This window comes from Leucopleurus acutus (assembly GCF_964270905.1).
Source record: "Leucopleurus acutus genome assembly, chromosome: 2".
Classification (NCBI taxonomy): domain Eukaryota; kingdom Metazoa; phylum Chordata; class Mammalia; order Artiodactyla; family Delphinidae; genus Leucopleurus; species Leucopleurus acutus.
In genome coordinates, this window is record NC_139143.1 from 155,043,135 (window position 1) to 155,059,633 (window position 16,499).

Genomic DNA, 16,499 nt, shown 5'->3' on the forward strand with positions numbered 1-16,499 from the left:
CTTCACTCTGTATGACAGTCTCTAGGTCCATCCACCTCACTACAAATAACTCAGTTTCGTTCCTTTTTATGGCTGAGTAATATTCCATTGTATATATGTGCCACATCTTCTTTATCCATTCATCTGTTGATGGACATTTAGGTTGCTTCCATGTCCTGGCTGTTGTAAACAGAAGTCACCTTATTTTCATTTTCCTCCAATGTATCCCGCTATCTAATTTTTCTTATATCAAATTGTCTGTCTCTTTGTACTAAAATGTAAACTCCAAAGATCACTGACATCTGTGTTGTTCACCACTGGAATAAAATAGGGCTTAATAGATATTTGTTGCAGGAATGAATGAATGAGTGGGTGAATGAAAGGAAAATGGTCTGACGCCCCTGAACACATCCCTCCTAAAAGGAAAGAGGGAGAAGAGTTCCAAGGCTCCTCACTGCACTCCGTTGTTCAGAACACACTGGGGCTCACTCCAGGAGCTCTCCTTAAATACTGTACACAGTACTTATTACTATCTAATACTTTGCTTCTTTGTTCTTCTGTCACCTGCTACCAGGATGTAAGCTCCATGAAAGCAAAACCTCACGGTCTTATTTGCCACTTTCTCCACAGTTCTGGGCACAGAGAAGGTGCCAGACATTTGTTGAAGAAAAGAATAAGGGGTCAGGTTTACTTTGTCTTGTATCCATCTGATGCCTACCACAGGGTTAGGCATGTCACAAGTGCCCGGAAACTTTCATGGTTACTCTGTGAGGCCATTCTGAATATAATTGCTATTGGTAGATCTGTGTCCTCATCCTAGAACTTGGGACAGGAAAGCAGTGTGGAACCAAGTTTTGAGCCACATTGCAAGGTTTTTAGAATATGATCTCTGCAACCTGAAACAGTATTACACAGGTTCCACCAGTCCTCATTCTAGAGAGAAGTCCAGCTATTTAGAATTTTACCCATAAATAGCAGAAGGGAAGATACTTTTTATTTTGATTCAATTCCTATTTTAATACATTCAGTCAACCAGCAGGTCAGTGGGTATTTATTGAGCCCCTTCAGGATACAAAGTAGTGCTTTGGTTGAGCTATTGAGTTTGAAATGTTAATCACATTGTTAAACCAAAACTAAATCCCCAGGCAGTTGAAAGTGCCATTCAAGTTGTCAGGGTTCAGTTGCTGTCAACTGTATATTGTGATGTTGGGCTTTTACTTTATATGTTCCCACTTGGGCAGAAACAAAAGTTCAGCAAATAACTGAGGTGGTATTTTTTACCAAAATAAAATCTTTCAGAGGTCCTTGATCATTAGCTTTCTTCCTGTCCAGTTGTTGAAGGATTGTGTTGTAATTACTACATCTTTTGGGTAATTTAAGATTTTTGCATCTTGTAGCTGCCAGGAGTGGGGTAAAGAATAATGCCTGCCTTTCCCTCCTTGGCGCTGGTATTTAAACTGGGCAGGGAGAGAAGGGGTGTTACTGCTTCCTCCCACATCTCAAGTCTATCCAAGGTACTCTGCAGAGTTCTTCTACTCCTGTGACCTGACCGGGCAGAACGTCTGGATCACAGAATCACATGATGCCCAAAGGTGCTTGACATCACCATCAGCTGTAGAGTGTGTGAAGGGAGCATTGTTCTACAAGTTCTGTTTTCATTGTTTATTACTTATTTCCTTTCAGATTTCTCTGCTGACTTCTGCAGTAAACCACCTCAAAGCCAATGTCAAGTCAGCTGCAGACTTAATTAGCCTGCCTGCCACTGTAGAGGGACTTCAGAAGGTAAGTGCTGTGTATGGGCACTGAAATTAACCTACTGTAATTCTGTCTTCTTACAAATTCTCTTTGAAAGGCTGGCGTTTGAAATCAGCTACTCCAAGGACAGTAATAGAGTTCAAGACATCTCTGCTTTGGTCTGGTTGGTTGGGCCTTTAATTTGCAGCAGGTGGTTTTAGCTATGGTTTATATAGATTCACACGTTTTTATTTGGCTTTCCAAGTCCCAGGATTGCTTTGCTGGGACTCTTGTGTTAACATGTGTGGGTTTGCTTTTCATTACTTGCCTGTTTCAGTTCATCATCCACAATGTCTTTATGAAAGCAGAGCAATTGTACATGAGAGTTGCTCTAAGTTGCTATTATTTTCCATGATTGAGAAAGAGAGGGGATTTTTTTTGTTTGTTTTCATTGGTTTTGTTTTTTAAAGATAATTTGGGGAAGTGCAAAATAAAAATTCAGGATGTGATAAATACTGGCAAGGATGTGGATAGAGGGAAACTTCCAAACACTCCTGCTGGGAGTATAAATTGGTAAGAAGCATTTTGGAAAACAATATATATTATTTTATAAAGGTAGAGAGACACACCCTCTAAGCAAACCACTCTTAGGTGTATGCCCTAGACTCTAGGGCCTAGGCAAACATTACTTTAGAATTTCTATTTACTTGATCCCTAGGATTCAGCCTAGAGCAGGAGGCAGTAACCAACCAGTTGAAGAATATGTTGGGATCTTTAGAGCTGGGTGGGGAGAGTGGGTAGGGAATGGAAGGAAAAGAGTGCTTAATGGGCACACAAGCAACATGAGGGTTAGGCATCTTGTAGCTGCCAGGAGTGGAAGCAGGATGTATGTATATATATGTAAAAACTTACCAAGTTATACATTTTAAATACGTGCAGTTTATTGTTTCTCAGTTATATCTTAATATATATTCCTGTAGCAGTAAGTGGAAGAAGGATTCTGGAGCAGGGAACCCCAAACAATGGGTATCAAATCTAGAATCTTTGGCTTTTAAAAGTCAGGGTGTGCTGAGTTTGATTTGATTATATACCAGGCTCTATAAACAAATTGTTTCCTCAAAGGAGTGAGAAATTCCTAAGCCAGAAACAAAACTTGTTATTTTATAGCCACACCACCTGTGTGTGCTCAGTCTCTGTAGTCTGCTGTTTGTCCAATATGGTCATCTGCTTACAACTTAAAAAAAAAAAGTAGGGACAACTTTGATGAGACCAGACTGTTTTTGCCATTATTCCCAAGGGTCAAGTGGGGAAAAAGGTAGGCCTCTGTAGCCTTTAATACAGAAGCAACTCTGGCAGTCTTGCATTCAAAAAGGAAATTGGTTTATTCTTGCATTCGTTAATTCAACAAACATTTGTGGGGCTTCCTCCAGTATGTGCCAGGCACTTTGCAGTTGGTGAGAATACTAGTTTCAGGGTTTTGCTCTAGAGTTCACATGGCTCTGTCAGCTGCTTCCTTAAAAAAAAAAATCTTAAACAAGAGCTTACTATCTTCTTGCGTCCTGATGGGCTCATGCATCCAGCCAGTGAAGATTCTCTAACAGTGGATGTCTTTGAATGCTTGTAGCTGCTGTAACAACAGACCTTACATAGACAAAATCCCAGCTTAGAGACTTCTACCCAGTATGTTGTCTCTTTGCAAATCTGTGCATTTATCATGTCAGGCACTACTTTTATTACAGGTGGCTCGGTTTTGAAGTGGTAGGTCATCTCAAAAAACCTAACTCCAGTGTATCTCATGTAATTTTTTTTTTTAATGTTGAAAATGTCATTTCTTTTTCTCTTGGATTCTTGGCTATCAGTATAATAAACACACTTGGTTAAAAATACTAATGGGACACTATAAAATTATCAGTATATCTTAATGAAAGACCAAAACCTATCAAATTAGTAACACTCTTTTAGATGTTCCTGTAGGACAAGGCTGTTTTAAAAGATCATTTCTGAATTATATTCCTAAGTCCGCAATCCACTTGGGCTCCTTGGACCTAATGAAAGCAAGTAAGCTACTAGCCGTATCTAACTCTACTCAGTAGTTACTGATGGGATTCTAAAGCAGAACACATGCTGCCAAATGGAATTTTCCCTTCATCTCTACAATGCTGGGTTTTCCAAGGCCAAAAATGGTTCCACCCATTTTCACTCAAAAGTCATCATTTGCTCCTGAGAGTGGCAATCTACAATGATAGCTCTGACCATCTGCCTGCAGGGCTTCATAGAGGCAGTTTGTGGGAGAACTTTACCTACAGATCCCAGATTTATAAGCTAGTTTTTTGGGGGGTTTTTTGTTCTGTTTGTTTTGTTTTGTTTTTAAGGAAAGATCTGGCTTTCGTCTATGAAAATTATGTGTGTGTGTATGTGTACTTTCTGGTTAATTGTGTCAGTATAAACTACATGGAGTTCATAGTTCGAAGGTATTTGAAATAATCCTCCATTAGGTCAGTGGTTAAGTAAAATCACAATGCTATACCACTACACTCCCACTAGAATGGCTAACATGGAACAGATTGAGGATACCAGTATTGATGAGGAGATGGAGTACAAAAGTTAAGCCTACGTCTACCATGTGATCAGCCACTCACCTCCTAGGAATTGTGATAACAAGAAAGCTTATGATGAAGAGAAATGAAAGCATATGCCCACATGAGGGCTTGTACGTTAATGTTCATAGCAGCTTTATTTGTAATAGTCAAATGTTGAAAACAACCTAAAATCTAAAACACCATCAACAGGTCAAGGTGATGTATCTGTAGAATGGAATGCTACTCCACAACATGCTGAGTAGCTACAACACGCATAAATCTCAGAATAATTATGCTGCATGAAAGAAGCCGTACCAAAAAAAAGTACATGCTCACTCACTGTTCTATTCATGTAAAATTCTAGGAAATGCAAACTGAGATATATAAGTGTATGGATAGATAGATAGATAGTGACACATATATATATAGTGATAGAAAGTGGATCAGTGGTTGCCTGGGAACAGGGAGGGAAGAATTACAAGGAGGCATGAGGGAACTTGGGGGTGATGGATGTTTATTATCTTGATTGTGGTAATGGTTTCACAGGTGTGTGTATATATATATATATATGTATGTATATATATGTAAAAACTTATCAAGTTATACATTTTAAATACGTGCAGTTTATTGTTTCTCAGTTATATCTTAATCAAGTTATTAAAAAATTTTAAAAAGGAAAAAACACTGACCCTACTACATGTTTCTGTTCAGAGTGTTGCTTCCATTGGCAATACTTTAAACAGCGTCCATCTTGCTGTGGAGGCAATACAGAAGACTGTGGACGAACACAAGAAAACCATGGAGTCACTGCAGAGTGATATGGTACGGAAATCTACAAATGCTACAGAAAGTTAGCATACTCCTGCCTACCCTTTTCTGTGTAATCTTGTGATACCAACTTTCCATTTACCTAAACAGGCTCCACAGGCACCTTTTTAAAAGATAAAATAAGCAGTGTTGATTGATTTTACTACAATCTATAAATTGAGGTAGATAGGATTAAAAGCTGAGTCTTTTGCAAACGTGGTAGAGGAGTTACAGCACTAAGACACTGTCCTTAGAGTTGAATGGGTAGGAAGGAAAACGGAAAAGAAGGAAAGGGGAGTGGGGAAGTGTCTTATTTATTGCTACATAACAAATCACCCTAAGACTTAGTGGCTTAAGACAACAGTTTATTATTTCTCACTGTTCTGTGGATCAGGAGTTTGGGCAGGGCTGTTAGACTGGGAATGATTAGAGGCAAAGCAAAGAGGAGCTCCAGAGGATGAAAGGCCATCTTGGGTGTTCCAGCTTCAGCCTGTCTCGCAGTCGAATACAGCCACATGTGTGACCTCATCCTATACCACGGGGAACAGGAAGCCACCCCACCCCCACTGAGCCCAGTCAACCCACAGAATCATGAGAAATAATAAACTTGTTTTAAGCCACAAAGTTTGGGGATGATTCTTTTTTTTTTTAAGATTTTTTTTTTTTGCTGTGGACTGTTTTAAAAGTCTTTATTGAATTTGTTACAGTATTGCTTCTGTTTTATGCCATGGTTTTTGGACGGCAAGGCATGTGGGATCCTAGCTCCCCAACCAGGGATCAAACCCTCACCCCCTACACTGGAAGGCGAAGTCTTAACCACTGGACTGCCAGGGAAGTCCCTGGGGATGATTTATTATACAGCAACAGATAACTGAGACAGAAGCAAACCCCTGCAGTGCTTGGGAATTGTTTTCAAACATTGCTTAATGCTGTGCAGATGTAAGCTGTCTGCAGTCATTCAGAGGCCTTAATTAATCTCCTAACGGATACTCAGCTCCATGAAAGATTTATGAAGGGTGAAAAAGGATGGCACAGCCCTCGCTGTCCTGCTGGAGAGATGAGTTATACATGTATGAAATCAGGACAGTTCGAGGCACACAAAAGTTCCCTAGCTTCTCCCCTAATTTCTAGATCTGCCCTACATGCTCTTTTCAAGCTTTGGAGTTTCAAGTTTAAACTGGGCAGTTTGTGCCAAGGGGACCTGGGCTGTATTAGAGCTCTAGAAAGGAGGGTTTTTCATTTTCTTCAGAACAAATACTCCTCACTTTTATTTAGTGGGGCTGACCCAGAGGAAAAAGCCTTGATCTAGGTATCCAGACACCCTGGATTCTAATTCCAACTCTGCCACTGAGTAACTGTGTGATCCATAATAATAAAGACTTCTCTAACTCAACAGTTCTTTTATTATTATTATTATTTTAATAGCTTGAGCATTTTCTCAAAGTAATTATTTTCTAAAATACTTTTTACTAACTCAAAAATTCATACTTTATAGAACCATGGGGTTTTTTCTTTTTTTTTCTCATCCTCTCCTCCTTTTCTCTTTGTTGTTACCATTTGTCTCCTGTAAAAGCAGAGTTGACAAATGTCTAGGATTTCAGATTTCAAGGAAAACAGTTTATTTTTACCAGTTGCATCCTGTTATCATTAAATATGTATCTTTTAAACTTCCATGGTTTCCAGTGGTAATCCTCCTACTGAATAAGCCATACAAAGTTTTTCCATTAGAGGGAAAAGTGTATATAAGCATGTTATACTTCAGTCGCCGCCAGGAGAGACTTGAGCAGTGGGAAGGGGATGAGAAAGGAAGGGTAACCCTCATAACTCTTGGCATGTGCTGTACAAACTGAGAAGCTAATAATGTGCACGGTTGGTTACTGTGCTCAGTGCCCAAAGCCAGTGGTTCCTTGACTGGCTGTTCTTTGAATGTATAAAGCTCTTTAGTCCTGGGGAAACAATGACACTAACCTGGTTCAGACTGAGTTGGTCCTGGGAGATACAGTGGTTGTATAGTTTCTCTGGGAGTACAGGTGACAGGGAGAGGAGGCCTGGTTTCTAGGGAGTTCATTCCATTCAGAGACTGAGAAACAGAGGACCTCAGTTCCCTGACGCAGTCTGGGTGCTGCTGATCCAGTCCAGGCTTTAGGCTGGGGATCCCAGAAGTACCTGGTGCCCTCAGGCCTAGCACAGGATTGGTCATACCAAGGCTCCTGGGAAATAGTTGTTGATTAATCTGTGGATGCCACCTGTGAGAAGCTGGAATGTTCCAGGACCGCCCCTGATGGATAAGCAAACTTAGTTATTACTTATTGCCTGTACCAACCTTCATTCCTGTTCACAGAATCAGCACGCCTTAAAGGAAACCAGTGGAAGCAACCAGATCATTCCATCACCGTCAGCTACATCTGAACTTGACAGTAAAACCCACAGTGAGAATTTGAAACAGGTACTTTTGTCTCTGGCTTAACTCCCTATGACCATTGAACTCTGGAGGCGGCCTGAGTAGCGTAGGCTCCATGTTGCGATCCCTGAGCAGGCATCTCGTGCCCACATTTGCCTGCCTGAGAGCTGAGCAGAGTTGGGGGGGGTGTGGCTCTGTCAGGGAGCCAGCGTGCTGCCTGTGTCTTCCTTGGCAGTCTGCTTTTTCTCCCTGCATGTCGATCAGTGGAGTAAATTCCTTTTCACATCTTGAAAGTCATAAAGTGACCAGATTATCCTGAAACTGTTTTTGAACAGTTTTTGAATAGCAATCTGGGCAAGTTAAAGATGGATGGATAGCAGATTAATTCAAAGTGATGGCTGTTTGGGGTCACAGTAAGTACTAAGAACATTAGAAAGCATATCCTGGAAAATCAAGATCTTCTAAAGACCAGAGGAGGGAAAAGGATGAGTTCAGAATCACACTAAAAAGAATAAAAGAAATCTTCACTGCGAAGAATTCCTGTCCTGAATTTAATGCCCTTTAAAGCCTATAATCATCATTCCTTTCTAAATAATCAGTACTGGAGAATGTCAAAAATAATTGAATCTTGTACTAAATAATGCACTACCTGTTATGGTTTTGCTACATGAGCCAATTCAGTAATTGGTATTGTTTCTACGGTAGTTTTGTTCTGACAAATTAGGTTACTGAGCGTTTCAGTCAATAACCCAGCAGGCTTTCTCGCCAGCAGGTGAGGTAAACATTGGGAAATCAATTCTCAAGCTCTCAGCTTTCTGGGACCAGAGAGTGAATCATGTTGGTAGTCTCTTCCCTCTTTCCCCCTCCTGTCTAACTGAGGTCAGACAATTCCAGAGGGAGTAAACTGGGAGCAGTTCAGAGTGGAGGGACAAAACAGAGACTGACAATCAATGGTCAAGAGCAGGAAAAGGAGTTTACTTCAATAAGTTGACATAATAATGGTTGTTCAGTGCTGCTGGCCTGCTTGTCTAGTACATGTCTTTAGCTGGATTCCACAACTTGATTTATTTCCACTCCAGGATATCCTGTACCTCCACAACTTTTTAGAGGAGGTAAACAGTGCCCTAGTGGGGTACCAGAGAGAGAATGATCTTAAACTCAAGGGGATGAATGAGACAGTCAGTAATCTTACCCAGAGAGTCAACTTGATAGAAAGAGATCTGATTGCTATGAGCAAGGTAGAAAAGCGAGCGAACCTGTCCTTCAGCATGGTAAGCCTCTTCACGTCTTTTGTGACATGTTCTGTGTTGCAGTGTGTTTTGTCTGTACATGGATGACATTCCACAACCTTTTCAGACCACGACTTCTAGGATACTTGAGAGGCTCCACGTTTGTGTTATGCTTAATCCTTGTCTCCTTTAATCCTTACACTAGCTGTGTGATGTGAATGGCACAGACAATGTCAGTCCTGATTTGGGAGGGAGATGTAGAGAGGTTCAGTTGCTTGCCAAGGCCTCACCACAAGTAGTTGGCAGAGACGACAAGCTTCCTTTTATGTTGCCAGTGACTCATCTGGTAGGGAAGCTCTGGCACATATTTCCAAGGGAGGTCTTCTTGATCTTTACTTTTTTAATTTATTAAGGATGGGAACAATGACAGTGACAATAACTAGAGAATCTTTTGTCATTTCCTTAAGCCCAGACTCGGCTTTCAGACTTGTCCTGTTTCATGGGCATATGAGGGGGATCCCCTTGCAGATAATGTCAGGAAAGCTATTTAAGACAAATCAGTCAGACCAGCTCCTCCCCTTAAGAGATCATTGAGTCTGCCCTCTCATTTTACATAAGAGGAACCTGAATGACGTACTAAGTCACTGATGCTGACAGACCGTATGGTTTACTGGTTTTCATGTTATTGCAAATAAGATGTGGTGGTTGTTTCTTTTAATCACCTTTCACATATGCATTGTTCTAGAATCCACGTGGGTCATTTTTTAATAGCTGCGAGCCCCACTCTTAAAGATTTCCCACAGCCAAGACATAGGCATATAGAAATGGAAACCAAATACAGGAGATTGTATAAATTGTATAAGTCAAGTAACTGTATAAATTGTGTAAATCAAGTAACTGCCAAAGCTAGAAGCAAGCAAGCCTACAAGTAAAGTCAAGCCCTGGCACATAGGAAGCAGCCTTTGAACTGGCTCTGCTACAGTGGAGCCCTGGCAAGTGGCCCGGCCTTGGCTTTGAGGGTAGAGTAGGAGGACCTGCTCCTCTTCCTCCTTTACAGGGGTGTGTGATTTACTACAAAGCTGTGAAGATCAAAGGAGCCTCCTCATTTTTAAAAGCCTTTTTGAACTTAGCTAAACTGAGTACAGTAGAGGCTAGGAATTTTGGATGATTTGATGAGTATTAGGTCTTGAAGGTTGGTTTTCAAGGCTTATAGTGAAAACTCACCAGCCCCAAAGCTCTCCATACTGTCCCTCCCCTCCTCACCCTATTTTTTTTCCAGAAGAGGAAATTGCTAATAGTGCCATCTGTCCTACTGTTTCTTCCAGCAGCATCATACCCAGCATGGTTTTGGGTAGAAGTCCTCTCGCCTTTTATACTTCAAAGTTTTAAAGTTTGTGACAGAAACTAGAAGCACCAGTTTCAGCTTTGTCTCTCTGAGGCCTTTCTCCCTCTCTCCTCTCATTCTCCTGCTGGTTTTCTGTTGAAAGTGTTCTGAGACCCTTCATTTATTTATTGTTTTAAAATTTTTATTGGAATATAGTTGATTTACAACGTTGTGTTAGTTTCAGGTGTACAGCATAGTGAATCAGTTGTATATCGAGACCCTTTAAATAAGTTTGGCCAGTTTGTTTTTCAAATGCTGGATGTTGTTTAAGTTTTAATGTTTTCCTTTAATCTTCTCTTGTTTTGTTCCTTTTACCCTTTAAGATGAATGATAGAGCTGCCACTCTGAAGAGAGAGTCTTTGCATCAAGTGACCAACAGAACAGAGTCAGTAAAATCCCAGAGCATAAAGGTAAATAATAGGAGGCTTTCTCTGCAGTAAGAATAAATGCATGAGCACCTGCTTCTTTCTCAAAGGGAGCACTTTGGTCTTTTTTTGAAACTTCAAGGCAAAGTAATTAGTAAATTAGTATATTGGTAAATAAGCAAGTACTTTATCAGGAACCTGCCCCTTGCCCAGCTCTTTGCTACGAGCTGGTGTGACCACAGTGAGCAGTGTAGACACGTGACACCTGTTCTGGTGGAGCTCGAAGTCCATCAGCCAGAAGATCATTAACACATAATTGAGCAGATAATCACGAGTATGATAAGTGCTACAAAGGAAAGGTATAGGGTATAACAGTGCTAACAGAGAACAGGAAGGCTTCCCTAAGGAAGTGACTTTTAAGCTAAGACAGTAAGTTATCTGTACTAATGATGAGAGGCATAGATAATCTAAAAATGGTGTCTAAACTAAAAATTATTTCTTATTTTTAAAATTACAGACTCTTGGGGGGTGGAAGGGGGAAAAGAAAGATTGCAGTCTCAGTACATACATAGTCCCTTTAAGCTTCAGCCTGTTCCCTTCACCTTGTACCTTCCCTTTTTTTGTTCTTCCCAGACATATTGTCAAGATAAGACAAGTAGTCTGTGATGTTGCTTTGTTATCCCAGGAAAGGAAGTTTGTTTTCAGCATTCTCTGTGATTAGAGTACTGTTTAATATTATAAGATCTTGGCTAAAATAAAGGAAAAGCCAGAAAGATTGTGACTGAGTGACTAAAATATCATTTCAGATGCACATTGCATTCAATGAGCTCAAGGATGGGGTTCACAGGAAATGAACTTGGAAATGAACCACATATGTCAGGCAGTTTTCAATGTAATGCTTTGCATCTAGACTTGTTCTTCCTTAACAGTTTTGTATTGTCTGGATAAAAATCACATATATTAAGATTTTAGTGCTTTATACGCTAGGCTTTTGTTGAGTTTTCTAACTGCTGCTACCCAAAAAAAATTTTATCTTCACCTAGAGAATGACAAGAAAAATTTAAGATCCAGATAAAAATGTTCAAGCACAAAAAAAGTAATGGGTGGTTACTATTGGAAAATAATAGTGATTTCAGGAACAGTTCAGATTTTGACAGTAAATATCAGAATAAAATAGAGCTAGTACACATTTTTGCCTGAATTTTTTGGCTTTACTTTCTGACACTTTGTGTTTTTAACTCTTACCCCAATGTATTAGTCCCTTTGTCCTACCTCATCTAAGTGTCCAAAAGAAATGTAATTTCTCCTTGCCATAAATTATTCAAGCATTTAGTACCTAGTTTTAGCTATATACATCCATATTTTAGCTCCCTAAATAAACTAAGTGTGATCTACTGTACAGTAACTGTTAGGGTAGAATAAGGATAGGAGAGAAATAAGTAAATAAATATTGAATAAAAGAAATGTGTAATGGTCGATATTCTAACTAAACATGGGCTCAGGACCTTTCACACTAGCCTACGCAGTTAGAAACTGACCTCACAGAAACCAGACTTCTCTCTTTTTATAATTAATTGTATTTTTTATATGCTACTATATCATCTGGGAATGAGGCAGGGTAGGGGAAAGAAAATTTTTTAAAGATACAAGTAAGGCCTCGAATTAGAAATATTATAGCTCCCTGATCAGCTTGGTGCTTTGTGACCACCTAGAGGGGTGGGATAGGGAGGGTGGGAAGGAGGGAGACACAAGAGGGAAAAGATATGGGGATATATGTATATGTATAACGGATTCCCTTTGTTATAAAGCAGAAACTAACACACCATTGTAAAGCACTTATACTCCAATAAAGATGTTAAAAAATAAACAAATAAATGAATGAAGAACAGGGAAAAAAATATTGTAGCTCCCTTATGTTCCTAACAGTTCCTGCCACCAGTTGAATCATTACCATGGTGGCAGAGAAGGAAGATCAGGGGGAATACTTGTGGTTTGGTTGCTTTTTTTTTTTTTTTTAAGATGGTAAGAGCATAAAACTGCCTAAACTGATCTAGTCACAAGGTGAAGTAAGCTATTCAGGAAAATTATTTAGTTAGTGTGAAATAGTACCTAGAAAACAATATCCTACCCATTTAGGAAATGGGTATCACAACAGCACCTGAGCAAGTATATGTTTCCTTTACTGCTGACACATGCTTGCCTTCCCCGTCCGCCAAATGCACACAGTGAATCAGATCATCTGTAGCATAATGTTCCCTTGATGGTCTAGGCTCAAATCCAGCCAGGCCCTAATCAACACTGAGTACTGAAGGTATCTCTAGTAATTGTTGATTCATTCCTTCATTGCCTTCAGAGGAAGCCTACTTGGGGTCAAGCACTACAGGCTAAATAGGCTTTGGGTATATCATGAAGAATCAGTTGAGGTCTTCCTTCCGCCTTAAACCTGTGATCTTTGTTTTGGACAGGAAGAAGATAGTTCAGATTCTCAGGTATCCAAGCTCAGAGAGAAACTGCAGCTGATCAGTGCTCTCACAAACAAACCTGAGAGCAGCAGGCCTCCAGAGACTGCCGATGAAGGTGAGATATTCAGGGTTGGCTTCTGAATATTTCACGCAGGCTTGGGCAGCTCGCCTCCCACACAGAGAGTGGGGAAAGGTGTTCCAGCAGGACTGATGGCACTGAGTGAATGATGCCTGAGCGCACTGAGATGAAGCTGCTACACTTTGCTTTCATTTAGAAAAAGCCCATTTTGCACATGATTTGTACTCCAGTCTATTAAGGGAAAAATGAGTAGTGTTTAGCTGGAAATAGACTTCTCCATGCTGTCTGCATCCAATTATAGGCAAAAACATTACTGCCGTAGCATGTATTAAACCAGCCCTAAATGTTGTTTACGGGAGTCTTCATTTCTGTAAATGCATAAAAATTTACTTAAAAGTAAATATTAGTCCTTGTAAAAAACCATTAACAAATAACAATGGGATCATTGGGTTGGAAGGGCCTTTGGCTTTAGTCAGGGACATAACCTAATCAGTATTAGCAGGTGCGTCAACCTCTGCTGGTACTGCTCTATGAAGATGTAACCACGGCATTATATTATGTTGGTTTTGACCCCTACCCTCCCACAAGTATTTTTCATTTTGGGGAAAGCAATACAACTTCTCTTATTCTCTTTTAAGTGAGAGACAAAGTACAGTGGGAGGCCTTGCCCTAACACTGTGCTACATAATCGTATGTTAGCACTCCTTCAGCACCAGCTGGTCTGGTGGCAGATACCCCCAGATCGGGCTCATAGCACAGCTCCTAGGATGTCAAATACCCAATGCTTTTCTCACGTGCGGCTTGAACTCTTAACCTCTAAACATGTGGAATGCTAACTTGTACTATAAGAGCAACCAGTGGGACCACGGCTTCAAGCCTTAATGTTACATAATATTGATTGATCTTCATTTATCCACAGAACATCTCAATTTGTATCTTTAACTCCATGTAGTCACTATGCTACTTAATTCTCAGCTGTTTCTCTTAAATTAAGTAATATGAATTTGCCCTGAAAGGTTAGGACCTTCAATACTGGTTTAATTTGGTGTCGCATTAGTAATCTAAAACTGTATTGTTTGTTACAGAGCAAGTTCAGAGTTTCACATCAAAGCCATCGGCATTGCCAAAATTCCCACGGTCTCTTGGAGGCCGGACTGAGAAAGCTGCCCAGCTAAGGCCTGTCTCCCTACCAGGAATTTCTAGCATCGAAGGTAAATTTTTATATTATGGAGTGATAGAGAAAATGCTCAAAGTTATAACTTTCTGACTTTTTAAACTTGTAAGATAAAGAATGATAGCTAACATTGATTGAGCACTTCCTATAGGCCAGATACTTGATATGCATTATATCATATCATCCTGATAACAATCCTGGGACCATCAATATTCATGTATTATACCCATTTTACTGATAGGGAAACTACCTAAGTCCACATAGCAAACGATTGAGGCAAAATTCACACCAAGGCAGTTTGACGCTGAAGTTTGCACTCTTAACCACATTGCACTATATTATCTCTCTGTGAATGTTTTTTAGAGTCTTCTTCATTCATTCGATGAGTGCCTGGTTAGACCCAGTGTAAGCAGTAAGAATACAGTGTAAGAATCATTCTCACTTTCTTCATGGATATAACAGTCTAGTGGAGAAGACAAGCAAGCAAACACAATACTGTGAGATTAGCAAAATAAAGTAAAAGTTGACCCTGTTTGTCAGAGCCCTCCAAAAATGAGGGGTCCTTTGGCTGAAAATCAGCAAGAAAAACTTTAGTAGGAAGGATATGATTCACAGAGAAATGTGCTTGCCTTGCTTCCAACAGTGTGTGTTCCATCCCTCTTCGTGGTGTTTGGTCTCCTGTTTTTGCACTTGCTAACTGCCTGAAAATTCACCCATTCCTGTCACCCTATCTCTGCCTGGCTCTTCACCTCAGTTTAGATACCTTTCCACCAGGAAACATTTTCTTACCTCCCAGGACTGGATTAGGCTTCTCCTGTGTATGCACTCATAATATCTTACATTTGCACGTGTCACTCCATTGTAATTTCCTGGGGACCTATAACATTTAACTTCAGTCCCAGCCCCTAGCCTAGTGCCTGGTACATGTGAATATTTGTTAAGTGAATGAGTTGTCTACAGGCTACAATTAATGCTTTTAAAGCATAGAGGCTTAAATTTATATTGTCATTTAAATGCAATTACTTTTTTCCCTGTCCCCAATTTTTCTTTTCTGTTTTCTGGAGAGACAAGAGAGTGTTAAGTTGTGTTTATTGGCAACATAAGTTGCCTCCTCCTACTCTTCATTATTACATCAAGAATTGATGAGAATAAAAAGAGGAAAGACTGTTAGAGCAGATTAAGAAATAGCCAATTTAACATTTGTACTTTAATCCCTAACGGAGACCTTACACACTTTTGAATGACTACATTTTATAAATGACCTGAGGCACCAATGAGATTTTTATTTGAATACTGCTATAGAGTACACAGCATGCTCTAAAACTCATGCCCCATGTACACACACACAAACATTTTCCAGCTAGCCACTTGGTGGCAGGCATTGGGAACAAGTGTCTCACTGCTTTTCTGGCTTTTCGGAGAGCTTTTGAGACTTCAGCTGCTTTGTTGGAGCTGTCTTAGGACTAAAAGTAGGGACTTACCCAAAAGCTTGTCTACAAAATTGCTTGACAGTACTGTCCTCTGGTATTAGAGACTGAATCCACTAAGTCATTCAGTGGGGACACATCCAAGCCCTCTTTAGACGTGTAAACAAGCAGCCCTCCTAGGTATTTATCATAGGGCCCTCTCTCGGGTCGGGGAGGGGGTCAGTCTCCAAGAGAGAACAGTTACACCCTGTTATCCCCCTGCCCCCACCCCTGGCAACCACTAATCTCTCAACCACTGTCTCTTTGGATTTGCCTGTTCTGGGTGTTTCATATAAGTGGAATCATAATACGTGGTCTTATGTACGCTTCTTTCTTTCAATATGCTCCTTTCACTTAGCATAATGTTTTCAAGGTTGGCATGCAGCAATATTTCATTCCTTTTTATGACTGAATAATATTCTATCCTACGGATATACTGCATTTTGTTAAGCCTTTCATTAGTTGATGGACATTTATTTGGGTTGTTTCCACTTTTTGACTATTAGGAACAATGAAGCTATGAACATACGTATACAACTTTTTGTGTAGACAACATGTTTTCATTTCTCTTGAGTATATACCCTAGGAATGGAATTGCTGGGTTATATAGTAACTGTTGAACTGACAATATGCCATACGTAGTCTGTTTTATAGGCTATCAGAGCTCCTATCAGTTAGCTCTTAAGGCTTCTACAGTCCTTTCCACCCCTTCAACGTAAGAATAAAATCTGGAAAATCTAAAAGAAAGGCCCTGAACAGAGAGAAAGCCAGTCCATTCACTTCTCCTGTGATTATCTGTCACTGATTCTATTTTGGGACGATAGTACCCTACAGTGTTCC

General features: G+C 40.1%; 1 protein-coding gene across 3 annotated transcripts in view; it reads left to right on the forward strand.

The window, feature by feature from the left end:
• EFCAB14 (EF-hand calcium binding domain 14) overlaps positions 1 to 16,499 on the forward strand; it is a 37,995-nt gene that overhangs the window by 17,866 nt on the left and 3,630 nt on the right. For 2 of the 3 annotated variants that reach the window (XM_082834115.1, XM_082834117.1), the window contains exons 5-11: positions 1,663 to 1,761; positions 5,004 to 5,114; positions 7,441 to 7,545; positions 8,580 to 8,771; positions 10,437 to 10,523; positions 12,944 to 13,055; positions 14,105 to 14,230. In XM_082834115.1, the coding sequence (XP_082690241.1) occupies positions 1,663 to 1,761; positions 5,004 to 5,114; positions 7,441 to 7,545; positions 8,580 to 8,771; positions 10,437 to 10,523; positions 12,944 to 13,055; positions 14,105 to 14,230 (832 nt within the window). The remainder of the gene's footprint in view (positions 1 to 1,662; positions 1,762 to 5,003; positions 5,115 to 7,440; positions 7,546 to 8,579; positions 8,772 to 10,436; positions 10,524 to 12,943; positions 13,056 to 14,104; positions 14,231 to 16,499) is intronic. The other variant, XM_082834116.1, reaches the window with a different exon arrangement.